General features: G+C 41.4%; 1 protein-coding gene across 2 annotated transcripts in view; it reads left to right on the top strand.

Moving 5' to 3' along the window:
• The first annotated feature begins 782 nt into the window (after window positions 1–782).
• Window positions 783–27,445, top strand: part of PGM1 (phosphoglucomutase 1) — a 34,569-nt gene continuing 7,906 nt past the window's right edge. The window contains exons 1-6 of one of the 2 annotated variants that reach the window (XM_075181814.1): window positions 783–1,392; window positions 18,546–18,708; window positions 20,899–21,045; window positions 21,514–21,639; window positions 23,127–23,317; window positions 25,033–25,187. In XM_075181814.1, coding sequence (XP_075037915.1) covers window positions 1,147–1,392; window positions 18,546–18,708; window positions 20,899–21,045; window positions 21,514–21,639; window positions 23,127–23,317; window positions 25,033–25,187 — 1,028 coding nt within the window. In that variant the 5' untranslated portion in view covers window positions 783–1,146. Of the gene's footprint in view, window positions 1,393–15,377; window positions 16,121–18,545; window positions 18,709–20,898; window positions 21,046–21,513; window positions 21,640–23,126; window positions 23,318–25,032; window positions 25,188–27,445 lie in introns of those variants that run through there. The other variant, XM_075181813.1, reaches the window with a different exon arrangement.

A 27,445-nucleotide genomic window follows, 5' to 3' on the forward strand; every position in this document is an offset into this window, starting at 1 on the left:
CATGCTCAGTAGCACTGAGGCTCCTCCTGGCACCCCTGAGAAGAGGGTGCTGGGATAACTGTTTAAAGTGTTAAAATAATTTAGTTTGTTTTTGTTTGTGGAACTACTAGCCATTGTAGAATTACTATTGACCCCTCAAGTTCATTTAAGTTCATTCAGTAACCACAACGGCTCATTATGGGAACAGCCAATCAGAGGCAAGCCACTCTGAAACAATGTTACAACATACAACACTGGTGTTTTTTAACTATTAGGTATTCCTCACAATCTGTAGCAACTATTAGGTATTACTCACAATCTGGCAGCCATGGGAATGCTGGTGCTTGTAGTTCTACTAGGACAGCGTTCCCTGGCAGAATCCAGAACAGACTGGGGCTGGTTATCACAGGGTGACAGGGGGGCATCAAATTAGTCTAACCGGCCCACAGCTTGGCATAGCCTGGGTGCTGGTGGGCACTTCTGCAGGGGGCTGATTGTGCATTAGGGATAACTAGTCCAGGTTACAGCTGGTGCTGGGTCATTTTTGGGGGGGCTTATTTAGTTTCATCTTTTTTTGTTGCTAGTAGCGGTCCCGATGAGCAGATATCTGTCACTGTCTGTGAGTGTGTTATATGTGACAGCCCCACACTCCTCTGCCCCCAGTACAGCAGTACCTGGGAGGGGAGACACTGACTATTGGTCGGTAAGAGAGGCCGGGCAGCCCCGGAGACCTCCCAGCCCAGTGTGAGGACGTGATCCCAGTCCATGCAGTGACGGGGAAGTGGTTCCTATTGGTCCGGTTGTGTCCCGGTCCCTCCCAGTCACCCCCCTCCAGTGAGAGGCCTGCAGAGTGCGAGCTCCGGGCTCCTGCAGCTTCACTCACCCAGCCTCTGTCCGGGCTCCTGCAACCTCCCTCACCCAACCTCAGCAGCCTCCCTCAGGGCTCCTGCAGCCTCACTCACTCAGCCTCTGCCCGGGCTCCTGCATCCTCACTCACTCAGCCTCCCTCAGGGCTCCTGCAGCCTTACTCACTAAGCCTGAGCAGCCTCTGTCCGGTCTCCTGCACCCTCACTCACTCGCCCTCAGAGCTCCTGCAGCCTCACTCACTCACCCTCAGAGCTCCTGCAGCCTCACTCAGTCTCCCTCACCCAGCGTCCCTGCGGTACCATGCCCAAGATACAGACCGTGAAGACCAAGCCCTACCAGGACCAGAAGCCGGGCACCAGCGGGCTGAGGAAGCGGGTCACCGTCTTCCAGAATAACCAGAACTATGCCGAGAACTTCATCCAGAGCATCATCTCCTGCACCGAGCCCGGGGAGCGGCAGGAGGGGGTCCTGGTGGTGGGGGGCGACGGGCGCTTCTACATGAAGGAGGCCATCCAGCTCATCATACAGATCGCTGCGGCTAATGGGGTGAGAGTCCTGCGGGTGATGGGGGTGTCCCCATCTATGTACTATATTACTGTATAGGAGATGTGATGTATTATCTGTATATACTGTGATCTTGTGGTAATCTTGTATCTGTTCTCACACAGCCCCCAGTGGGGTCTGTAACCCCCTGGGGTCTGTAACCCCCCCCCCCCCCCCCCAGCCAATGTTCTGGGGTCTCTACTACATAGAGCAGTACACACAATATACTGTTGGGGTCTGTTGAGATTGATGTGGGTGAGGGGGACTTATCATTTATATTAAGCATAGATGAAGCAGTGTATGCTGGGACTATTAGTCCTACAGCTCTTAGAGAACCCCCAAATCCTAAACAAGGTGGATGTGCCCATTGACACTGAGGAAGCTACAGATTTACGTTGCAAAATCTTAATCTCTTTATTCTATTTTAGATAGGAAAATGTATTCTTTAAATATTGCACTTTAACAGAACACTGTACTACAACCAAAGGATGCATCAGGGTCGTTGCTAGTCTTGTAAATATATGGAAAATATAATTCATTATACAGCCATCACATAGCCCATGGAGGTATAACAAGTGTTAATGAACAGCTGATGTCCTAAGAGTCTATGGAGACAACATGATCTTGCCATAACCTTGTGGAGACAACTTGTGTAACCTTTGACATTTTAAATGACCTTGCAAGAATCCAAAGTACAGTCTCCACTTTCAGCCACCAGTGGGTAATGTCATTCTTTTTGTGCATGGTAATGTCCCCTTTTTAATCAGAAGTCGGACATCTGCATATGTTTAAGGCTCTGAGGTTTATCAGATAATCCCAGTCCCCATAAATGGAGACCTCAATACACAGTGTAATGAACATTTCTGGTTTTGAATCCTAATCAGTTGCCTGGAAGCTCATTATATTTGCTGTCTCTGACTGTATGTTTACATTTGGTGTGACAGGATGATAGTATTGATCTGTAGAAAATGGATGTTATTGTTTGTAATAGAGCCGTATTACTAGACATCTGCCCCTCTGTAAAATTCAGTCCTTCCATTTTTATGTGTTTGTAAAGTCTGTGTTGTGTCTGGCATTCCCTGCAGACTATTAGTCACTAGGACTATTCGAAAGATGGGTCCGTCCTGTCTATATAGTGATGTCACTTCAATTATGGGGCCCAAATACACAGGGAAATATTGTGCAAATGTCCATCCATTCACTGTCTGTTTCCCAGAGTCCTTCTGTAAAGCAGGAACCCAGTGAATTCCTCTCCGTCTCTTTTTCTAATTTCGCTCCACAAAATGAAGTTTCTTATATACCCGCTTTTCACTGATGTCCTATTCTGCACTTGGCAACGTATACCCTCCCTCTGCCCAATTCCTATTGGCTGGTGCAAGAGATTTGCACTTTTACAATCCACCTGCAATGGTTGTACTCCCAGTGTGTTGTAACAGGAGTACCAATTGTTTTGTTTTGTCTTTTTACTGGATTTACTAGCATTAGTATATTTATTTATATTCTGTTTAACTTTTAAGGTACACTAACTCAATTTTTTTAAATGTTTTTCCCATATAATTTAATTAAAAAGAAATAAGTCCATGTAAAGATTTCGTAAACAGCCGTTAAACAGCTTTTCAAGGACCAGTTTTGTTTCTGTTTCCAGATAATGGGGCCTGATTCATTAAGGATCTTAACTTACAAAAACTTCTTATCTAAGTCTCCTGGACAAAACCATGTTACAATGCAAGGGGTGCAAATTAGTATTCTGTTTTGCACATAAGATAAATACTGACTGTTTTTTCATGTAGCACACAAATATCAACTTTAAATTTCAGTGTACAAATAAGCTATCAAGTATTTGTGTGCTACATGAAAAAACAGTCAGTATTTGACTTATGTGCAAAACAGAATTCTAATTTGCACCCCTTGCAATGTAACATGGTTTTGTCCAGGAGACTTAAATAAGAAGTTTCTTAAGTTAAGATCCTTAATGAATCGGGCCCAAGATCTTTTCCTCCCGCAGTGCTGAAAATCCCCCACCCCATTCCTTTACCTGTACCCCTTCCATCCCATAGCTTAGATGGACTTATATTTCTTATCTGACATCTGTTTAGATAGGAAGGGACCACCGACTACCACATTGCCCGCTTTGGGTAAATGAAATTGGCCGGTTATTCTGTTGCTCTGAGTTGGGCCCAGTAGAAGGATCCCAGTTTGTCTGGATACAGACTAATATACACATTTATATACAGGTAGTGTAGACTAGAGCAGAGGGGCTCAATCGTATTTGGCCCAGGCTCCAAGTGTCGGTGTACTGTTATTTTGGGACCCTAAAAGAGGTGTTTGCTAATGGACTGTATTGTATATCTGTAGTGTACCCCAAAAATAGATTCTGGGACCCTACTTGAGGTCGGATGCGTTTTCTAGCTACGAAAGCAGCCGAGACTGCCTCACATTGTCTTGTCACGGAGAAGACCCTCAGGTTGTAGGGTAGGTTTAGCAAACTTTTTAAAAAGGAAAAGTGGGGGTGTTGCCCATAGCAACCAGCCGGATTCTGACTCTCACATTCTAGAATGTACGGGATAAATGATAGCTAGAATCTGGTTGCTATGGGCAACGCCTCCACAAAGTTTGATAAATCTACACGATAGAATCTATTATAGGAGCGCTATAGTTTGTAGAGTAATATATTCAATATAGCAGTGATATTATTTTCTGGATATGTCTAATGCATTAGAACATAATTCTTAGATACATATTAACAATGGGGAAAGACTTTACCAAAATGTTGAAAATTGCTTCCCCATAATGTTGTCAGGGTGAGGACGTTTCCAAATCTTGCTGAACTTCCTCCACGCATTGCAAACTTATTAACATTTAAAGGGTAAGCTGTAATAGAGATGGTTTTTCAGAGAGCGTCTAAAGATTTGAAGGCTGTGGGAGAGTCTGATTGGGCGTGGTAGGGAATTCCATAAGTGGGGAGCAGCACGGGAGAAGTCTTGTAGGTGGGAGTGAGAGGTGGTTACCAGAGACATGACAAGGCGCAGGTCAGAGGTAGATCTAAGAGGGCAGGAGGGAGAGTATTTTGATATGAGATTTGAGATGAATGAAGGGTGGTGTTGTTGAGGGCTTTGTAGGTAAGGGTGAGTAATTTGAATTGGATTCTGGAGGACACAGGGAGCCAGTGTAGGGATTTGCAAAGTGGTGCAGCAGATGTGGAGCGATGAGAGAGGAAGATCAGTCTTGGAACAATTGAAAATAGATCATTTTCATCAGGATAGTGAAATGATGATTGTGGATGGGCGCCGTCAGGGTAATGGCACTAGTCTTATCTCGGAGTTACGCCTAATAAAAGTGTTTCTAGTGAGCAGCCACACCTGGCTTTGCAGAGCAGAAACAAGATTTCATTTTGTGGAGCGAGATTGTCGCAATGAGGGCGGGGAGAAGAGAGGGCATTATTTTAGGGACATACCTTGCCTCCTGGAGGGGTACAAGTCCAATATCCACTCTGTAAAAGGACTCCGTTGTGTGGCAGCTCAGAGCTTTTGGTCTTTGGGTGTCATCCTGTATGTTTCACGGAACTCCTTTTCCATCTCAAGTTTGTTCATTTCTAGACGACTCCAAGCAATGTACTAAAGCATCCCACAAGCGCACGACGGCCGAGTGTGATGAAGACTGTCCCGATGTCCCAGCACTCTCATGGTTACTGTAAGCCAGTAATGCGGCTAAACTGAGCGCAGTGTTTTGTGAATTTTTTTTCAAATTTATTTAGTGAAAGGAGCGATACTAAAGTGGTCGGAGGTTAAACTCTGATGTGACATCTACACTGGCGCACACACAGCGTCTCTTCAGGACTTAGCTTCTCTGTCACACAGAGGAGCGCTGCTAGCTGGGTGAGAGCAGGCGGTGGGCGTGCACCTTGCGTGCGCTATTTGGACCATCCAGGTGCCCTGACGTATTGTGGCGAACGTTGTGCGTGATTGGTAAATGTCCTTACCGTGTGATCTGGATGCTTATAGGTCGACTCGCCACTAAGCACACTGCTGTCTCCCAAGTCGGTCTACTTCATATCTTAGGGCGCTTCTAGATTGGTGTATATTACATACGTTATCCCAGGCAAATCTATGCACACTGGAATCCCATTTATTGGTGCAAAGTAAAAGAAGGATTTAATGTGGAACCTGGGGACAGTCAAGGTAGACACCGATAGACCCTCCATATCACCAGCGCTATAACAAGATATAATCACAACTGCCTTTAGGAGCATTTAACATGGATCTATCGGTTTTCCTTACTGGGGGGAAGGTGTGATATAGACCCAGTGGGGCATATCTATCAAATACTATATTATAAACACAATCATTTTCATTCCTTATTGCAATGATAAGGAATAAAAGACCGTCACTATTTATTAAAAATCTTATTTAGGAGCAGCAGTCAGGATAAACTGCCGTTCCTGAGAACTGACAATTTTATTTTTTTCTTGGTGTCTTCACTCCCGGACAAACCATGAACGGTAGGAAACTCCAGCCTGAACTGACGTACATTAAGGACAGCAAGTTCTGAAAATCTTGGTAAAGTGTGCAAAACAGTGAGGGGGCAGGTTGGGGGTCAGGAGATGGGACAGAAACTTTGACTCTGCCGACTAAAGGTTTGTTCCACCTTGGAAGATGCTGTCGCCCGGGCTGTATCAATACCATTAATCTAATGGCTCTGTAAGCATAGGTTTCTGAACAGAGATATATATATATAGTGATTTGCATCTATCCACCCACAATACTAAGGCTGGGTACACACTACAGGGGTTTCAGCTGATTATTGGGCAATCGAACAATAAACGACCGTCCGGCCCGATATCGCATTTGTGTGTACGCTCGAACGATTATCGTTCTAAAGCTCATCGTATTGTTTCATTTGAATTTTAAACCGGACTAAAAATCTCGTTCATCGATGTCCATCCAATCCTGCAGTGTGTACGCGCTTAGGACCGGCAGTGTCCATAGATCTCTATGCAGTGTGTACGCACTCAGGACCGGCAGTGTCCATAGATCTCTATGCAGTGTGTACGCGCTCAGGACTGGCAGTGTCCATAGATCTCTATGCAGTGTGTACGCACTCAGGACCGGCAGTGTCCATAGATCTCTATGCAGTGTGTATGGACTCAGGACCGGCAGTGTCCATAGATCTCTATGCAGTGTGTATGGACTCAGGACCGGCAGTGTCCATAGATCTCTATGCAGTGTGTATGGACTCAGGACCGGCAGTGTCCATAGATCTCTATGGAGTCTGCAGAGTCGCCATCTTTTCAGCCGATGGATATGACAGATGAAGAGCACAGATCTGAAGGTAAAACGCGTTTAGTGTGTACACATGAATCGGCTGCTGATTGGGACTTTTTTTTCCTAATCATTGGTAAAGTCGTTAACGATATCACATTGGGAGAAATTTTGTACAGTGTATACCCAGCCTTAATGAGATTAATACCTTCATCTGTTGGTATGTGAATGCTATTTTCATAGCCAATAACACTTGAATACCTTCCGTTTAAAACATGGCAGAGTTTTTTTTCGCCATTCTTTTATTAATATGTGTGAACAGCTTTGTTATTGCTTTTGCAGAGGTAAAATGAATAGTTATGTTGCTTTCATACAACGGATCAGTGTATCTTCCAGCATGTAAATCCCTGATAAATGACATATTTATTCTACATGCTCATTAGGCCGTGTTCTTAATCACTGTTAAATCCACGAGTGGCGAACGCGTCCTTTATTCTGAATAAATCCGTGTTTGGATACACGTCCTCTGTGGCTCTGAGTCAGTAGCTAGCACTTGGCTCTCCCACAGATCCTTCTCTGTTTGAGTTCTCGTATTGAATGATGGCCGCACCTTCGTATACAGTTGAACCACCCAGTGAGTAACCTGGTGTAACCTCAGTCTCTGTTTTAGTCCTGTGTGTGTTGTGTATTTTATATAGTTTTATAACAGTCATGTGTTCTTATTAAAAGCCTGTTCAAACGTCTTTCAATGACTATAACGAGTATTCCCAAGTGATACTTTGTTGACGTTGACAGATAGTTAAACCATGTGACCACACAAGCATTTGCCATGATAAACTGACCACTAGAGGCGCTGTTGCCTTATTGACTTATTATATTTTATTTATATTGCGCCAGCAGATTGCCAGAGGGTCTTTTCTTTAAAATATATGGTACAGTGAAAACGTTCTTGGGTGACATTATTCCCTCACTTCACAGGCAGATCTCTGGGGTCCCATGCCAAGGATTATTGCACCCTGACAGTTCTCCAACAATTCCTGTTCTCCTCGTTGGTAATATTTATAGGAAAGTTTTTAGCAGCACTAGTGGGGAGATAGTTTCCCCAAACTGCTTTTATTGTCTTTTTAATAAAGCGCTTTATCAACGTTCCAACAATAACCGTTCTATCTGACATTGTTCTGTCTTATTGGCTGTAAATCATCAAATGTATGTGCAGATCACTGTATTTCTCCAATTTTAGCTAATGCTCTGCTCACTGGTGGAGCCAGTGTCAGCCTACAAGTGCTATAAACTGTACAATAGCCAATCACTGATGAGTCTCGGTGTATCGTTCGCTGGACAATGAGACCTAAGCTGGTACACACCTATGTATTTTTACAACTGATGCTAGTTTTGTAACTATTTCATACTTGCCTACTCTCCCGGAATTCCGGGGAGTCCTCCTGGAAGAGTAGGCAAAGCTCCCGCATTCGCCGAAATTCACGGCATTGAATGCAGGGGGTGGGGCTTAGTTGCGTCATTAAGCTCCACCTCTGCTATTCAATACCGTGAATTTCGGCATTTTATAGTGAAGGTGGAGCTATGGTGAAGCACCAATGTCACCACGTCCCCACTCCTACCCCTTGTCACATGACTTCTCCCCTTCATCTCCCGGGGGAGGAATCTTAAAAGTTGGCATGTATGAACTATTTTATCAACGACTGAAAATCCCAATGATCATGCAGATTCCTGTGTACACACCTACACGATTTACCTTCAGATCTGTGATCTTCATCTCTCATAACCATCGGCTGAAAAGATCCTGACTCTACAGATAGCTTACTACACTGCTGGTCCTGAGTACGTGCACACTGCCATATTTGCCCGACATCGCTTCATCGATGATCGTGATTTTTAGGAAGTTTATAAAAATCAAATCAAATGATACGATGTGCTTTGGTGTGATAAAACATGATGTGGGAGCGTGCACACTCTTGCTATATCTGATTAAACAGAATAGTGTGTTCTGCAGGATAATTGTGTAAGTATTTACCCAGCTTAATGCAGAGATACAGTAACACAATGTTGCCGTTTCAACAATAAAACTGTAAAAGTGTTATTATCACATGCAAATGGTTATCGGCCAAATGCTTCTAAAAATTGTTTAAATGATACAGTTTTAATGATACGGTTGCTCTATTCTATACATTTCTTCGTTTTGTGATGACAGATTATTGGATGTGGCTGGTACTGGGTCCATCTCATCAACTTTCTAAAAATAACAAAATTGTCCCGTACAGAGAAAAGCTTGTAGATGTCTGTAAATCAGGGCTGGACAAAGTAATGTGGAATTTAAAAGCCAGTCTGGCAAATCTAGGATCCAGCAGGATCTCTTAGGGATCCAATGACGATCTGCACTCGTTGATCTTTATATAATGACTCCTATAAATGTGACTACTCGCTCTCCATGGTTGATTGCTGCATTCATACTGTCTGTGGCATGGAAACGTTGTACCTGAGCTGTCCCATCACTCTGTCCTTGTCTCTTGACACTGTGAAATAACAACGTATCGTGTTCTGATCGAAGGTTGAAGGAAGCTTAACAAACCAATCAGGATGTGGTTCTAGTTCTGCTGACCTTGCACAATCTTTTGTTTACTGTTCAGTGAGCCATCGAACCATTGTACCCATATTATTTATTCACATTTCTGTTTTTGAAAGCGTTTCAAAGCCTAAAATCCAAGTTGCTTTATATAACAGAGCAATGTATTAACCTTATACAAACACTAATGTAACCGCATCAGGAACACAGAGCTGAAAATATTTGAGTAAATCTATCTTAGTGGGGGAAGCCTTTCCCCCTTTGCACACCAGATCCTGTCTATAGGATAACTGGCTTCATATTTCAGAGACCATTTCAGAGCCTTAACTGAATGGAGTTGATTTTGCTCTCTGGGAGAAGCTTTGTCTTATCCCAAAATAAATGAGCTCCCTCTAGCCTTTCCCAGCCTATGGTTGGGTAAAAAGGACCCTTCCTCTTATAAGGAAGTCCTGAATCAACTGCACACTGAGCACTCTTTCGTCTTTTAACATTTTTCTGGGTACTAGGGCACAAAAGCACCTCACTGTCAATTTTAAAAAAGTAAAAATAAAGTGTTAATGTTACATTATGATTTGTCTTTTCTCATATGGGCTATAAATGGTTAGATATTGTTTTTTATATCAAAAGTGCATCGCTACACAGAGAGGAGTGTGTGATGCCTGTACAGTTATCTATTTTTGTACTAAGATGTTTGAAGACAGATTTAGGAATTGCCTTCATCTTAACCCATTAAAAGTAATTTATTTGGGTGTGTCTGTAAAATTGGAGAAACCTTGTCCGCAGGGGCATCTCCGGATGGTTTGATTAGCAAACCTGTCATGTGATGATTGATCATATTTGATACATTCCTATAGCAAATCTCTACTGTAACCATAGTCTAAAACTTTGCTGCTGTTGACAAAATTGAAACTAAATAATCATTAAACCTCAAAATTGATACTTTCAGATATGAACCATGACTGTAATTGTGTTCTCTAATAACCTGACGTTTCCATGCAACGCTGTTCATTCCTACCCAGCACAAGGGTCCAATTTTTGCAGTCTGTAGGAGATGCAGCCTCCCCCACTAAGAAGGGGGTTTGGGTAGATCAGTGTGTGTCCTAGGGTTGGGGGTATGGTTAAATTTGGTCTGGTTTTGTGTCCTGGATTGTTGAGAGATATATGTATTTATTAAAGTAAAGTGCAACCTCCCTACCCTATTACAGGCAGAGGAAGCTGTTCCGAAATCTTTATGACAACGAGCTTAAGGTGTCTAATGTCAAAGTCTGCAGTCATCTAAGCTGCTGTGATGTCATTGACCCCGCCCCTGTGTATAAATTAACCAGACCACACACCACATTTTTTAAAAAATCGTCAGTCTCTTTGTGCTCAATTAGAGAAATGGTGAACATATTTATTTAACCTATTCATGTATATTATTTAAATTGATAATGCATTGTATTGATTTCCAATAGTAGCTATACTATATCCCTGGGCCTAGTACTTTAGCACATTGTGTGATCAATCAGCAATGCTTTGCCATAAAGGGGCAGAGTTTATCAGCCGCACAATGGTGCATTATTTACAAAAAGAGCCTCGGCTAAATAAATGCAATTTGTCCAGACCTGACGATGAACAAGCGAAAGTTACAATTCATGGTCATTTTTAAAACCAACACACACCAGCCTTCGTCTCCTTCAGGAAACACTAGGTGCCTCGTGCCTCAATAAAAACTCTAGTACCTTTGTATACTGACATTGTTAAATAGATGGTTACACTAGTGCACTTTTAATTGTAGTTGTGATTCTGCTTTACTACCACAAGGGGGAGACCATTCACTGGAAAACCTTCAAATATAACACTGACCTGTCTAAAAACTTTTCACACTGTTCAAATCTTAACTATAATTTGTTAAACTTTATATAACATATTTTACAGCACTTTTGAGAGAATATTTAATCGTTCCATGAAAAAGTGGAGCTTACAACCTATATTCCCCCCCACACAGACACTAAGGGGTATAATTTGTTAACCTGCGGGTTTGAAAAAGTGGAGCTGTTGCCTATAGCAACCAATCACATGCTAGCTGTCATTTATTTAGTACATTCTACAAAATGACAGCTAGAATCTGGTTGCTATAAGCAAAATCTTCACTTTTCAAACCTGCAGTTTAGTAAATGTACCTCCTATGGGTCAATTTTTGTCAGCAACCAATTAACCAACCAGAATGTTTTTTGGACTGTGGGAGGAAACCCATTCACACGTGGAGAACATACAAACTCCACTTCAATACAGCGTAATTGTTACCAAACCGCTGCTTCCCCTCCCCATGGCACCTGGGATTGCTTCATGTTGTTCGTCTCACGGACCTGTGCAATGCGGCGGAGGCGGTGTGTGAAAGTCTTCTGATTGTTCCTGCACACACACACCCTAAGCAGCCATTTTAGTGGTGAACTTAAATGTTCTCCCTAGTTTTAGAGATGTTAATAATAGGGATGTGCACCGGCCACTTTTGGTGTCTCGTGTTTTGTGTTTTGGATTCGGATTTGCTTGAGGTTTTGGGTTCGGATTTGTTTCGCAAAACACCTGACGAAAGGTTTTGGTTCGGATTTAAGGTTTTGGATTTGGATTTATTTTGAAAAAAACATAAAGTGTTAAAATCAAGTTTTTGGGTTTATTTTCACTCCTACGCTATTATTAACCTCAATAACATTCAATAACAATCATTTCCATTAATTCCCAGTCTATTATGCTGAATCAGTGAACTTTGTAATATTGCAGTACCAATGGACTTATACTGCAGGATTGTTTTTGGATATTTTTTTTTTTAATTTCTTTTTTTTATAATTTTTTTTATAACTTTTTTTGGACTGAGCAGAACACAGCACAGCACGAGATATAGCAGGACAGAGGACCACCTAACACAACCTCCCTCTACCCTGATCAATGCCCGAGTGATTGTATGGTAAAAGTTCAATTAAAAAATATGCTAAAGAAAGTACTGTAATGTAGATATTATCAATGTGTAATACAATCTAATGTATGCAAAACCTTTTTTTGACCGCGTTAAAACTCCCCTTCACAATTATGAACACGCGGGGGCGGCGTTCCCTCTTTTTCAGTTGAATTGCACGAGCTTTCCCGCTGCGCTAACTCATTATAGTCGTTATTGGCGTCAAAAACCCATGGGAGATTTTTTTTATTCTTTTAAAATCGGCGGGGAAAAAAAACTTGCTAACAATTGAATACCCCCCCCCCCACTGACTGCTCAAAGGACTGAACTGTAAATTTTATTGCACTTATTAAATATTATACATCAATTCTAATATATCCACCAAAAATCTGTTGTAAATATATTAAGAAGCATTAATGAGGTTAAGCTGGGAAAATAAGTGGATTTAGTCAAATGAAAACGTTTAAGGATGTTGCAACCTGTCATTTAACGTAGAAAGTGACAATTGCAATGGCGGTTGGCTGATATAAGATTATTATGACTTGTATGTTATGATAGAACATATAACGCCTCTAAAATAGTGTTTTGTTTTAAATATCTCGGCAGTCTTGGAAGTTGCGGTCCGGTTTTATGTCCAGCGTGTGTCACCGATGAGCAGGTTCTTGTTGCTGTGACCTTAATCAAATTAGAAAGGATTAAGTTACTGGTCTTAGGAACTGAATACCAGTCCGTCCACCTATCCCCTTCTCCTGGGCTCTGTGCAAAGGTCACCGGGGAGGGAAGCAGGTGGGACGTCGGGGGTCCGGTTACAGGGGCTTCTGTAAACGAAGACGTTAACGCTGACAAATTTCAGAGGATGATCCAAAAGTGTACTTGGCAAAGAAAGTGATTCTAGGCATGTTATGTGATTAGCAAACGCCCAAAATATAGCTAAAAAGCGAAGCTGGATTTGCCAAGTCTTACAGTGCCCCCCATCCGCTCATTTTACCAGCAGACGTCGGCCCCCCACACACACTTCCAGCCTTAGGCTGTTTCTTAGGTTGACTTGCTGTTAATCCAGTTCTTTGCCCCATCGTGACCAGTTGTATCAACCCATTGACTAATGAGCCACTTCGGGGGAGGAGGGGGGCAGGATAGTTCCCTTAAATCTGGACTTTTTCGCCTAAACCGGACATTTGGGAGCTGTGTAAAGTAGGACATCCACCTGCTTGCAAAGAACAAAGAATTATAAAAACGCCTTTCCTTATGGAGGCTAAGGATTAAAAAAACTAAACATATTCTAAATTAACACTGCTTAATATAATATGGTGTAAACTGTTCTTTTTAAAAATAAATTTTAGGTAAACCCCATATTTTCAACAAATACCACCACTTTTTGGCTATAAACTGGAGGAAAAAGTGTTTTGAATATTTATTCTTGTAATTTTATTTTTTTCTTTGTTAATAGTATATGTAGTTCATTTTCCCCATTGTAACCCCTTCAGAAACATCCTTCACACATAAGGGGTTAAAAAAAGTTAAAATTATACTTTCCTGTCCCACCAACAGGAAATAGCTGTGGGGGTCATGGGCATTGGGGCGTGGTTTCATGACATCATTGCGATGTCATAAAGCCCCTACACTTCATGCACTGCCTACAGAAAAATAGGGACGAGCTAGGGCTGAGTAGAGAGCAATAAAAGTGCTCAATCGTCTGCACCCTGGCACCTAGAAATTCAGGGGAGTCTCCTTTTTTTCAAATGAGGTGTCCACTTAATACTTGATCACCAGGCAATAATATCCTACACTGCAGAAATAATTAGAAGTCCAGTGATTGGGGACGAGAGTACAGCTCTCCCTCTATCCTGGCTTCAGAAAAGTCAGGGCAGCCTTATATGAAATAGGGATGACCCCTCTTTCAAATTATGGTGTCCCTTTAGTAGTTATTGTTTGATGATCAATAAGCTCAGGGGTATCCTCATTTGATGCGGTAGGCTGTTTAGATTACAGAATTGTATGCCTTGTTGTACTACTCGTGTTGTTCCTACACATTTTATGCATTTCATACAAAACCGTGCAAACTAGCAAAAAAATATAATTTTCAAGTGTAGATTTTCTTATGAAAACTGTGTGTAGAATCCTGCTTTTTTGCAGTTTTGAAGAGGTGGATTGATGCCAAAGCGCAAACTACAAAGTATGTCTTGGTGTGTAAAAAAAAAAACCAACAAATGCTCTTTTGGTTAAATTTTTTGCAGTTTCTATTAAAACTGGCTATTTTTAGTAGATTTTTGTGACAAACTAATGGTATTTTCTGTACATTCAAATTCTATTGAAAAAAAGGTATAATTTGTGTGGGTACCACATAAACAAATGCCAGATATTGATGTTGGACTATGTATAGGATACCCCATCGTCCGCTCCAGTACACCCTCCCACCTCTTCCCATAGTGTCTAAATACTCCTAAAATATCTCATCTCCATTTAGAACTTCCGGACTCTGAAACTGACTGAGATACTTTATAGGTGTTCTCAGTGTGTCAGAAACACGTAGCATGTATCTTTATATAATGTGCAGGAGCCTCTAACATTCCTGCCAGTCTCGGGAATGGGCAATGCCAAGTTACTGGAAGGGCTGACTGGCACCTATACACCCAGCAAGCAAAAACAGATTACTCTGCAACTTATATATGAATATTCTTAGGCTCCAAGTATTCCCCCTGTTCAGTGCCAACAAGCTGGCTACATGGGGGAGTGCCAGAGATACATGGCTCAGTCAAACTAGAGAGCAGGGCTGTTCCCAGAATTCCTGGCACAGTGTAACCGGACACTATATGGCAGTGCCAGCCTACCTGATACTCTGCAGGGCGACATTGGAGAGCGTGGCATACCTAGCACTAGATAGGATGTTGCCCAGAATACTATGACACTAGAGAGCAGGGCTGTTCCCAGAATAACTGGCACCTTGGACAGTCCCACTAGATGCCAGGGCATCACCAGCCTGCCTGGTACACTGCAGAATGACATTGGAGAGCATGGCAGCATCTGGAATACCTGGCACTGTGTCGCTACAGAACAGGGAAAGGGCAGAGCTTTCAGTACACAGTCAAAATTATATCCTCCTGAATGGGCATGCTGGAACTTGTAGTTCACAATAGCTGGAAAGCTATAGGTTGTACAAGCCTAGTCTTAGACTTGTATTGGGATCAGTTCAGGTTAACGTTGGTCTCTTATGTATCTGTCAATCTGAAACAATCTCTGCATCGTGCTGGTTGCATAAATTCTGGCAACCAACCAGCGCTTCCGGATGAATCCTGAAATACCCGTCGTTTTCTGCTCCCCTGCTATGCCCGGCATTGGGGCAGACCCTTGCCGTTGTCTATTCCCACCCTGCACAGGATCTAAACAAGAGATGAATCGGTTGGGAGAGAATCCTCTGAATTATTTTGCTAAGGTGCAGAATGCTATGTATATGTGTAAATATCTCCCCCCTGTGACAGTGATGGTTTTGGACATGTGGAAGAAACGTTCTTCAGTTACACTTAGAAACCACATTGACTTAGCATCCAGGGAGCTATTTTTGGTCTCTCCTCTCTGAATGTCTTACTGGTGGATTTGACATTGCTGCTTCCTAAATTGGTTTCCTCCATTTAATCCCCAATAGTTTATTTTATTTTGCCTTTTCTATCTGCTTTTTTTTTTTTGCGGCCTCTATGAATTGAGGAAATGGATGACGGTCCTCTCCCTTTGCTGACGTTGCCCACGGCGCCGTACCACGACCAGAGACCGGGAACGAGCGGTCTCAGGAAGAAGACTTATTATTTTGAGACAAAGACATGCTACCTTCAAAATTTCATTCAGAGCATTTTTTTTTCCATCGATCTCAGAGATCGACAGGGGTCCACCATGGTGGTCGGCGGAGACGGGCGATATTTCAATAAATTTGCTATCGAAACTATCGTTCAAATGGCTGCTGCAAATGGGGTTGGTATAATATCTTCTGTATTTGTAGTATTTTTTTTTATATTTAATAAACATGTTAATTTTCTTGTTTTACTAGTTTTTGTTTTGTTTTGCTTGTGTTGTGGTTTTATATTTTTTTATTTTGTTGCAGTAATGTATTATTGCATGTTTCAGGTAACTTTATTTGACTATAAATAAAAAGTAGATAAGCAATATAATATTATATCCTGTAAATATTAGTGTTTTGAGGCAGCCTCAACACAGATACATCCTCTCTCTCTCTCTCTCTGGGGATTTATGTAACGTTTTGTAGCAGAAGGGATGACTGTTACCAATGCGTTTTTAAGATTTTTTTCAGTTGCATTTGACAAACGAGGTAAATGTCTGAGTGATGATTCCCATCGCCACCTCTGTAATCGCAATGAAAAGACCGTCCTGTAGACATGCCATGCATGCGTCCCACGTGATTCCATGTAACAAAAAATATACGTATATGTGAGTGAGTGTTATATGTATGGATACATTTTTTTAATTTAAATATAATTGTCTTAAGTTTTTATCGTGAAATATAAAGTACCGACTTAAGCGCAGTTTCGGTAACATTTCACAAATTTAAAGTTTACAACTTTTTTTTACTCTGTTTTTAATATTTTATTTTATGTTTTTTAATTTGCATTAATTATAAAACACCTTGGGGCTACAGACTTCTTGCCCAGCTGTGCGTGTGCAGTGCAAAAAATGTGTTGCTCAAATCACCCTGCTTGGTCTCTCTTTGTATAAATCTACATGTTTGTCAGTATTATTATACTGTTATTACTGTCAGATATAGAGACCTGTCTGAAATCAGATGTGTTTACAGCAATTTAGCAAAAAAACCTCTAGAAATTGCAACTGGGAAATAGAAACTTAAAGGAAAACGCCTCTCCAAGCTAAATTTTTTTTAGTAAAATTGAGTTTTTTGTTATTTTATCTAGTTTTTAGATGAAATAAAGTTTTTGGATATATAATATAATTTTAATAGAGGGGGGTATGTACAAACAGTGGAGGCAGACATTTTGTGGGCTGGGCCAATATTCCTGGCATTACAGCCAATCAATTCACTTGGAACTGTGTTCATGGCTGATAGGCTGCTTTCCTATGACTCTTGGTCCGGCCCACAAAATGTCTGCCTCCACTGGTTGTAAATGGTAAACTTTTAATGTTTTGTCATTTCTCGGGGGAGGGGGGGCAGTTGGTGAGTAACATTTAATGATTAGGTGGGTAATACAGCGTTAAAAGGAAAACGATCATCGAAATGCAAATTTTAATAATATGGTTAAATGCTATTCTACAAATTCTGCTGGGGGCACCGTTCTATAATAAACTGTAAAGACTGGGGGAGACTGAGAAAATTAAGGTTTGTTTGTTTTTTAAGTTTCAAAATTTTTGAAGAGTGATTATTATGCAGAAAAACCTCATTCATGTAAAATACAGGCTCCACCCACTTGTGTCACATGACTCCCTTTGAGTGTTCCGTTATAGAATGTTCAGTGAAGACGAAACCAACTTGTGTATTTATTATTAATAATTCTAGTAACATATTGGGTCATTATCGCCATTTGGCAGTGATGGAAATTACTGGTATTCAGCAAATTATTTTTTGTAATATTTGCAGATAACGTTTTAGGTGTATTTTTACGAATTAGTTTAGTCTGTGTCGCTTGTAGTTCTTTATAAAGGATAAAAATATTAATATAAGTTCTGATCGTCGTAAAGCTGTAGATGTAGAAAATCTGATATTAAAGGTGAAAAAGTTTTACTATAGAGGTTTCTTATTTCTGGGAATATTTTGAGGCTTATGTTGTCCCAAAAATTTATTATTATTATTATTTTATTTTTTTATCTTACTCGTTCTTTGCGACCTCTTTATATTACCAGGGAAAATATAATGGGAGTGTTAATTAGTGGGGTATGTGGGCGTAACGTACAGAGTTATTAGCTTGCGTGGTGTACATGCAGAATGCCTGGGGCCGCAGGAACTCAAATTCATCTCTGGATGTAACTCGTAGGTGACATACGTGTGTCATGTTTTATTCTGTGTTTCTCTACAGCTATTGTAAGGTTTAAAGTGAACAACAAAATTTACTGGTTTATTAAGAAATGTTTTTAGGTGTTTTCCTCCAGTGTAAAGTAGCTCTGTTTTGTCTGTCATTATGTACTCTGTCAACAGGGGCTCTGTAAAGCGGAAGCAGTTAGGACAACACACCTAAATAAATGGGGATAATTAGTAGAAAGTCACTTGTTTTAAACCATGTTTTATGCCGTGATTCTCAGGTCTTTGTGTTCTGCTTATAATTACTACTGTAGGGTGAAACGCGTAAACCAATCGCTATAGGATAGAATCGGACATGTTTCTTTCTCAGAATGTTGGGGATGTAGAAAACTTAGGATGTCTCTTGTGTTCCAGATTGGCCGGCTCGTCATCGGGCAGAACGGCATCCTGTCCACACCCGCTGTCTCCTGCATCATCCGCAAGATCAAAGCCATCGGCGGGATCATACTGACGGCCAGTCACAACCCCGGGGGCCCCAACGGGGACTTCGGCATCAAGTTCAATACTTCCAATGGAGGTGAGGAGACCCAACTTTCATTTGAAATTTTAGATGTCCACACAAATTGATTTAATGTTAAACCCCCTGGCTCATCCCAAGGACCAATGTTAACGTTCTGATGCCCAGGACTCGTGGCATTCGAAAGAAACTCATACCCTTCTCCCTGGCACCTCTAAACGGCTACTTTACCAATAGGAGAATAATGGTGATATTCATTGCATCCAACCGATGAGGCTGATCGTGAGTTGGTGGTACTGAGACAGGAAATGGGTAGAAGGAAAATGGGATAAGTATAAAAGGACAGCGGTTTAAAATTAAAAGTAAATAAATTTGGATGGACATCATCTTTAAAAACCAGAAAGCTCTTCATTAGTGAAGTTTAGATGTTCTCCAGTAAACTGGAGCCTTAGGAGTCTGCTGGGAAATGTAGTTATTGAGTCTGACTGCTAAAGCAATGAAATGTTTTGGATATTTAAACACTATTGTTTTGTATGCCATTGTTTTCTTGTTCCCGGTAAGGGATGAACGTATTCTAAATACATTTTAATTGGCAAGATCCAATTAATGTGAAGGCCCACAATATATATAATTTTCCATATACATGTATTGTTGAATTTCACAGGTTTAGGAGTAGGACCGGCAGAGGGGAGGGGAGGAACTCAAATTGGGGCACATTTATATGCAACAGGGTAGACACACCAGGAGGGGTAAAACAAATGACTGATGATCTTGGTAGACTAGAGAAATGGTCAAGAGAGTGGTAATTACAGTTTAATGACAAAAAATGCAAAATTATGCACTTGGGTCTCAAAAACCCAAAGGCTAAATATAGTATTACCGGCACTATAGTGGAAACTACTGAGGAGGAAAGGGATCTTGGAGTCACTATTTCAGGTGACATAAAGACAGGTAAGTAATGTAACAAAGCAATGAGGAAGGCAAGTCAGATGCTTGGTTACATAGGGAGAGGATTCAGTAGCAGAAAGAAAGAAATAATAATACCACTGTGTAGGTCATTGGTATGTCCTCATCTAGAATACTGTGTTCAGTTCTGGAGGCCATATCTCCAGAAGGATATAAATACATTACAGACTGTACAAAGATGGGCAACTAAAATAGTCCATGGCCTACAGCACAAAACTTACCCGGAAAGACTAAAAGATCTTAATCTGTATAGTTTGGAGCAGAGAAGGGAACGAGGGGACATGATAGAAACTTTCATATATATCAAGGGTTATAACAAGGTGCAGGAGGGAAACATTCTACAAAGGAAGAGAAGTATTAGAACACGAGGACATGTACTGACACTGGAGGGAAGGAGGTTCAGAGGAAATGTGAGGAAAAACTACTTCACAGAAAGGGTAGTGGATAAGTGGAATAGCCTCCCATCAGCGGTGGTTGAGGATAATACAGTAGAACATTTTAAACATGCTTGGGATAGACATAAGGATATCCTTGCAAAGAACTAAGGATCAAATAGGGTTTGAGGTTACATAGGTTAAAAAATGGGCAGACTAGATGGGCCAAGCGGTTCTTATCTGCCGTCAATTTCTATGTTTCTAATATAAATAACGTTTCTTCTGGGCTTGTAATGGGGCTCATTTTTCGATCTGCTTTGCAAGCAATATGACCAGGACAAGCAGATTACAGGTCCACTGGTTATTAAGTTCTCTGTTTCTTAATTGACTCCCTAGTAACACTGTAGTGCACGTTGAGTACAACATTGCCAAATTCTTCTCCAGGTGTTCCTGGCCCGCAAAGTGGTAATTAGTGTGCACTGTAGTGTGAAACATACTAGTAGGTTAATTGGCTGCTATCAAATTGACCCTAGTCTGTGTGTGTGTGTGTGTGTGTGTGTGTGTGTGTGTGTGTCTGTGTGTGTGTTAGGGAATTTAGACTGTAAGCTCCGATGGGGCAGGGACTGATGTGAATGAGTTCTCTGTACAGCGCTGCGGAATTAGTGGCGCTATATAAATAACTGATGAACAATATGGGACATTTAAATATAAGATGTCACTATATCTGAGGGAAAAGATAAGCGCGGGTTCGTAACAGGACCACATTTTGGAAGTAAGGGGCAAATGCCCTTTTAAGAAACAAATTCTTCTACAGTAGAGTCTGTGCGGGTTCTTTTGGAAACTGGGGGGGCTTTCTGGCGTGCTCTAAGCCCACTTTAGTTGACCGGTTCTTCCCACCTCGTTCCCGCAGGTCCAGCGCCTGAAGCCATCACAGATAAGATCTTCCAGCTCAGTAAAACCATTGAGGAGTACGCCATCTGTGCCGACCTGCGGGTAGACCTGGCCACTATTGGGAAACAACAGTTTGATTTGGAGAATAAGTTTAAGCCATTTACAGGTAACACGTTCTATTTTAATATTTCCATGTTGTCCTGTGGTTTCCACCTCCTTGGTGACACTGAGGGTTTTGAGGTTATGGTTTAAGAAAATAAAATCCCTAAAAGCGGAGACCTGCTAATCCTCCATGGGACCTCCTCATGCTCAGGAAAGATCTCTGGTTTTTCATTGGGCCCTTGCCCAAACTCTGTTATGGGGCCACCTGATCCATATCTGACTTCAAATAATTCACAAAAATAAATCTGATTAGACCATAGAATTTTCAAAGGTGGAATTCCCCCTTTCAAGCCACTTGCACGATCTATATCAGATTTAGTTTTTAAGTAGTTCTTGATTTGGTCCGTATGTTAAAATCTTGTCCTTATGATGAGACCAATAATCCTTGGTTTGAGTCTATAAATAGCCGTAATAAGCGCTTACCATCTGACGCCCATAATAACCGTCTCTTATTTTGTTTCGTATAATCCAGTTGAGATTGTGGATTCCGTAGAATCCTATGGGAACATGCTGCGGAACATCTTCGACTTCAGTGCCTTAAAAGATCTGCTCTCGGGACCGAACAGACTTAAAGTCCGACTTGATGCCATGCATGGAGGTAATGGGGGGGAATAGACCTTAATTCCCAGAATAAAAACACAATAAATGTTGAATAGCTCAGTAGACTGATTGCAAAGTTGGGATTTTAATTATTGGATATCTGGTTCCAAATTAACACGTATTATAGGTCTGGGAGGGTATTTATTAACATAGGAAAATGTTTGTTATCTCTAACACTTGTCTGAGATAGGAATAGATGATATCTCCCATTTAAGAGTGATTGTAAAAACCAGTTAAGGCCTCCGGGGTGTTCCCGTCAGATCAGCAAATTCTATTTTAGTTGCCTCCTATCTCCTGTCCGGATACAAGTTTTTTTGTGTCTTTTTTTTTTTTAATCTGGTTATCAAAAAATAAACTTAAAAGGATTATATATATAATATATTACTGTGCAAACGTTTTTAACAGGTGTGGAAAAAATGCTGCAAAGTAAGGACATTCACTTTGCATTTTGTTAATTGATAAAAATAAACTTTTAACACTTCTATTTCTGAAATCATCCTTACTAAAAGTTTTGCACAAAATATATATATATATATATGTTGCTCATTCAATTTATAGGTTCACATCAGGTGTTTGAAAGGCTGGGTTATCAGGGAAGGAAAAAATACAGAGAAACAATACCCCCAGCAACACTACTGTGAGCCAGTGAACGAGCTGCAATTTCTACTTGTACATAAAAATACAGAAAACTCAGTTACACACATTTGCAAATGTAAGATAAGCCACCCGCCACTTAATGGCGCTTCTGCTAATAGGGTGATCCTAACTTTAAACAACGAGTCCCTATATACTGGGTCATATACATATGTGTTTTTAAGTTGAGAGCTAACTTACCAAGACATAGGCAAACCGAGAGGGGGTTTCCTAGTGCCTGGAAACTCCCCTCCAAGCCTGGGGCACTGTATAATTGAGGTGGCTGGACCCTGCCCCCGCTTCACATGGCTCTGCTTGAAAAGGGAGAGCTGTGTGCGCCTAACAGTAGTGTAGGCAGCATTGCCCATGTATATTATGGGGATAGGGAGAGTTGGAGAGCAGCCAAGCGCTGTCTGATATTATAGCCACGCCCCCATGCATGCTGGTCACGCCCACTGGTGGCTTGGTGTGGAAATCCCCCTCTACAAATTCTGCGTTTGCCCCTGCAAGAGGTACCCTAAAAGCTTCCAAATGGCAATAAGCGACCAGCACCCATCAGCTAATATATACTGTGTGTGTGTATATATGTGTATGTGTGTGTATATGTATATATATATGTGTGTGTATATATATATATATATTTGATTGCAAATGACTTTTTTTTTTTTTTTTACAGCAACAAAAAAAACTAAAAACAAATTGAGAAATTGGCCCTATTCTATAGAATACAACCAACTCCGTAGTAAAAACTATTTGACATTATTAACTCCTTAACATCTATGTAAATATGTGCACAGTGAATACTTTGGGTTTGCTAGTATAAGCTGACACCCTTCCTTCTCTTTTGACCAGTTGTTGGCCCCTATGTGAAAAAGATTCTATGTGAAGAGCTCGGAGCTCCGGCAAACTCCGCAGTGAACTGCACCCCACTGGAGGATTTCGGGGGACACCACCCTGACCCAAACTTAACGTACGCGTCGGAGTTGGTGGACACCATGAAGACAGGGGAACATGATTTCGGGGCAGCCTTTGATGGCGATGGGGTAAGGTGGGGGGTGCATGATGATAGAAACTGGGATTATGATATTCTTTATGCTGCTTTAAACCTAGTTTTAAAAAATTTAATTTTGCTGCAGTATTGTTGTTAAAGCATTGTCCCACGTCATACAGGCTTCCTTCCTTTACAGAGCTGAGAAAATACAGATGTGCAGTGCGTTAATTTTTATGCAAATTAACCGATTTCCCCACCGGTATCTACCTGGGTGCAGAAGTACTTTCTGCTGTTCAGAAGTGTCCCTGAACAAACGCTATGTGCCTCCGTTTGCAGCGTTGCCCTGTTTAATCGGAGGGGGAGACCCTGGGAGATCCAGGGTCTCCAGAACCACAATTGGATTTTTCATTCTGTCTCGTCAAAGCCCACCCAAAATTTAGAGCACATCACATATTTATTTAATGCCTGCAGATTAAAAATGGCAAGCGGGTAATAAATTAGAGTTGGTACCATCATTTGAATGTGGGTACTCCCCTCTTTCAAGCAAGGCTACTCCCAGCTTTCTAAGTGTCAGGTATAGGGATATAGATATAGCCTGGCCTTATCCTTGGCATTGCCCGTAGACTTTACACACGCAGCATTCTACTGAAAGATTCCGTTCCTCCGCGGAAAAAAACCAGACGTCCCAGTGGGAAGTGATCCGCAGGTTTTCTTAACCTCTTAAATGCAGAGGCCAAGAGGGACCTATCTGAAGCACTATAGGGGGTCATATAGAGGACCAGTCTCACTCGACCTTGGCACTCCAGGGGTTAAATGTATATTATAGAGATATTGGGGGGTATTTGCCAAAGTGGTAGAATGGGGGGAAAAAAAAGTACGTGACAAACGCCACACAATTGCTGTACATACAGAATCCATAAGGAGAGTTATCGTGGGTATTTTTTGGAACATGACAAAAATTAAATGTGAATTGCGACAGAAGGGAACAAACTGGTAAGAATAAATGGAATTAAATGTTGACACATCAAACCAATAGTGGAGCGAAGAGCTTCAGTGAGATGGATCAGTTGTACCAGTGTTGGGGAGAACAAACGTTGTTTGTTTTCTGTTTGCAGCCTTTTAATTCAATAGGGACCAGTGACTTCACTGAGGCGCAATGTGAATTGATCGTCTGCATTGTCCTGAATATTGGATTGATCCACAACATGTACAAAGCTCCTAGGTGCTGTAATATAGATCTATATATAACAGTGGGCATAGATAGGCAATCACAGGACTTGTTAAATACAAAAATTGATTTATTATTTTATTGTTTTTGGGGGGGTTTTTTGTTTTGTTTTTTAATACATTGCATTTTTGTATTTAATCACTGAGTACCAGTTTATATCTACTATATATTTATAAGAAAAGGAAGGGGACAGAACACTGTAAAATGTTTTTATTAAAGAGATAAAATAAAGTTTGGATTCTAAACTTTAAAAACATAAATGAACCACAGTGAGAATTACTCGTTAAAAATTACCTTTTTAAAAGGGGGTACATTTACAGGAGGACTGGAAGGATTATAGGAAAGTAAATTAATTGTACAGTAGTTTTATTTATAGATTCTATTAATACGTTGTGGCTGAATCCTGTATTCTGTGCAGTCGTTGGTCCTTGTATAGCAGAGTTTTGTCTGATTTTCTTTTTTATTTTTTTTTTTTTGCCCCGGTATCTCCGACGAATCGTTTTATATTTACTTTGTCATTCTCCCCTCTCTGTCTTCAGGACCGGAACATGATCCTGGGAAAACACGGCTTCTTCGTCAATCCGTCAGACTCTGTGGCCGTCATCGCAGCCAATATTTTCAGCATCCCCTACTTCCAGCAGACGGGGGTCCGGGGGCTGGCGAGGAGCATGCCGACCAGTGGGGCACTAGACCGGTACGATGATGTGTGCTGTACCCCGGCCAGTCACTGTGTAATGTCGGCCGTGGCTTCTCCTATCCGTGGGCAAATTGAAGGGGAAAAAAATAAAAATGAGTATTTGTATTTCCGGTTATGCTCTCGGGGTCCCTGAGTAGAAAGAGCCTAAATAAATATTAACCCAAACTAATATGTATTACTTGAGGCAGCTTTTTATTGGACAATGAGAGCTCAATTAAACAAAGAACTTATCAGCTCAAACACCCAAAGTCTATCTATCTATCTATCTATCTATCCATCCATCCATCCATCCATCCATCCATCCATCCATCCATCCATCCATCCATCCATCCATCTATCCATCTATCCATCTATCCATCTATCCATCTATCCATCTATCCATCTATCCATCTATCCATCTATCCATCTATCCATCTATCCATCTATCCATCTATCCATCTATCCATCTATCCATCTATCCATCTATCCATCTATCCATCTATCCATCCATCCATATATTGTGTTGGTTTAAAGTGCATCAATGAAAACACTCGATTTTAAGCACCTTATTACACTGGCACAGGTATTACACACTGTATTAAGATCACATTAAAATAAGAATTGGTTGCGATATCAGAAAGTAGAACCTTTGTAGCCAATCACCAGGCTCGCCTTCCCCTCTCTTCCGCGGCATTATAAACACATACCTCCCGACTGTCACCAATCGTAGACTGCGAAGGAGGCGGGGCTTATGTGAACATGGGCGGATATTCACTAGTGGGTGTTTCACGCAATGTTCTGGGCAGGGTTTGTGGATCATGGGTGGAGCTTATTTTATCCCACTTTTTGCATGGTTTGGTGCTGGGAGGAAAGTGGGCAGTGTGAGTATCCTTGGCAGGGCTGCCAAGAGGAATTCAGGGCCCCGGTACAACAACTTCCTGGGGCCCCCCCCCCCCTTATAGTTGAGCGCGCTAAAAAAATGTAATCTATGTGGTCATACAATTGGGGGCGCGGCAATGTATCATCGGGGCGTAGCTAGCAGGTCAAATTCACTAGGCCCTGAATTCGCCGGAGCATGACATATGTCCAAGCACTCCTGACTTTCAGGACATCAAGCACCACAGTGTAGTATAGAAAGAATGCAGTGTGTACAGTCTTGGCCTGCACCTTACATTGGGCGTTTTTTTTTTAAGCTACCCTGCTCCCCCCACCATTTGTTTTTATGGTTTGGGTCTGATTTGTTTGTTTATTACAAGGAAGCATCCACAATTGATGTTGTGCTATTGCATCTAATATAATTTAAATATACTGGGACACTATAATTATAATAGAAGCCCAGTACATCCCCCTTCTTGCCAGTAACTCATGTAAAACTGCAAAGTCCTCGCGTCTCTCTGAGCGGACAGACGCAGCTCCGGGAACCTCACAGGTTGGGGGGGTGGTGGGTTTGTGAACTGCCCAACAAGTCTCGGGTGTGTAAGGAGGGAAGGACAGAGCCAGGTATGTTCACATGGTCTATGATCGGTGTGCCAGGGGGAGATAAAGGGAACCTAACAGTTGTCCCAGGTCAGTTTTGGTCCTTGTGTTTTTGTGAGTGTAACCAATTCTATCTTTAATGTGGTTTTAATACAACCCCCGGTACACTATGAGAGTTTTTGTGGGGTGTTTATCAATGGTTTGCAGTACTCTGCATGATTTTTATTTGGGTTATTATAGTATTGGCATAGCTGCACTATCCTATGTAATTGAGGTTTAAGCCAAAGAATTTGAGGTATGTAACGTGAGCTCAATAACATTGTCCATCCAACTAAACTAAAGGCCAGTAACACTTCCCCGGTGGAACTCCTAGTACTCTGTCATGGGAATACCACCGTTAAGCTGAACCGTACTTGCGTTCACCACAAACCCTTCCCTCCGTCTCCAGCTCAGTCACTCCGGTGAGCGAGGTGAAGATGACGTCACAAAAGCTGAAGGTGTGATCATCTTTCAGGTTTCGGAATGCAAATAAGCCTCTTATTGCTGGTGTCCTCACTCGCAGCGACACGGTCTGTCTGTAGGTTACAGTTCTGTCTGAGCGCAGTCCTCTGTCATACATTGACCGAAAGAAAATCTCGTGAGTGACTGGCACCTGACGCATACATATATTACAGCAAAAATAATACTTTTCCATTTAGGCTTTAATGGGCTCAATAGACGGTACTTTAATAATTTTACAATTGGGAAGTCTCAAAAAAAAAAAAAAAAATGCTTCTGCCGCAGTCTGCAAATATCTTTTA

The sequence above is a fragment of the Mixophyes fleayi genome, chromosome 8 (assembly GCF_038048845.1).
Source record: "Mixophyes fleayi isolate aMixFle1 chromosome 8, aMixFle1.hap1, whole genome shotgun sequence".
NCBI classification, from domain to species: Eukaryota; Metazoa; Chordata; class Amphibia; order Anura; family Limnodynastidae; genus Mixophyes; species Mixophyes fleayi.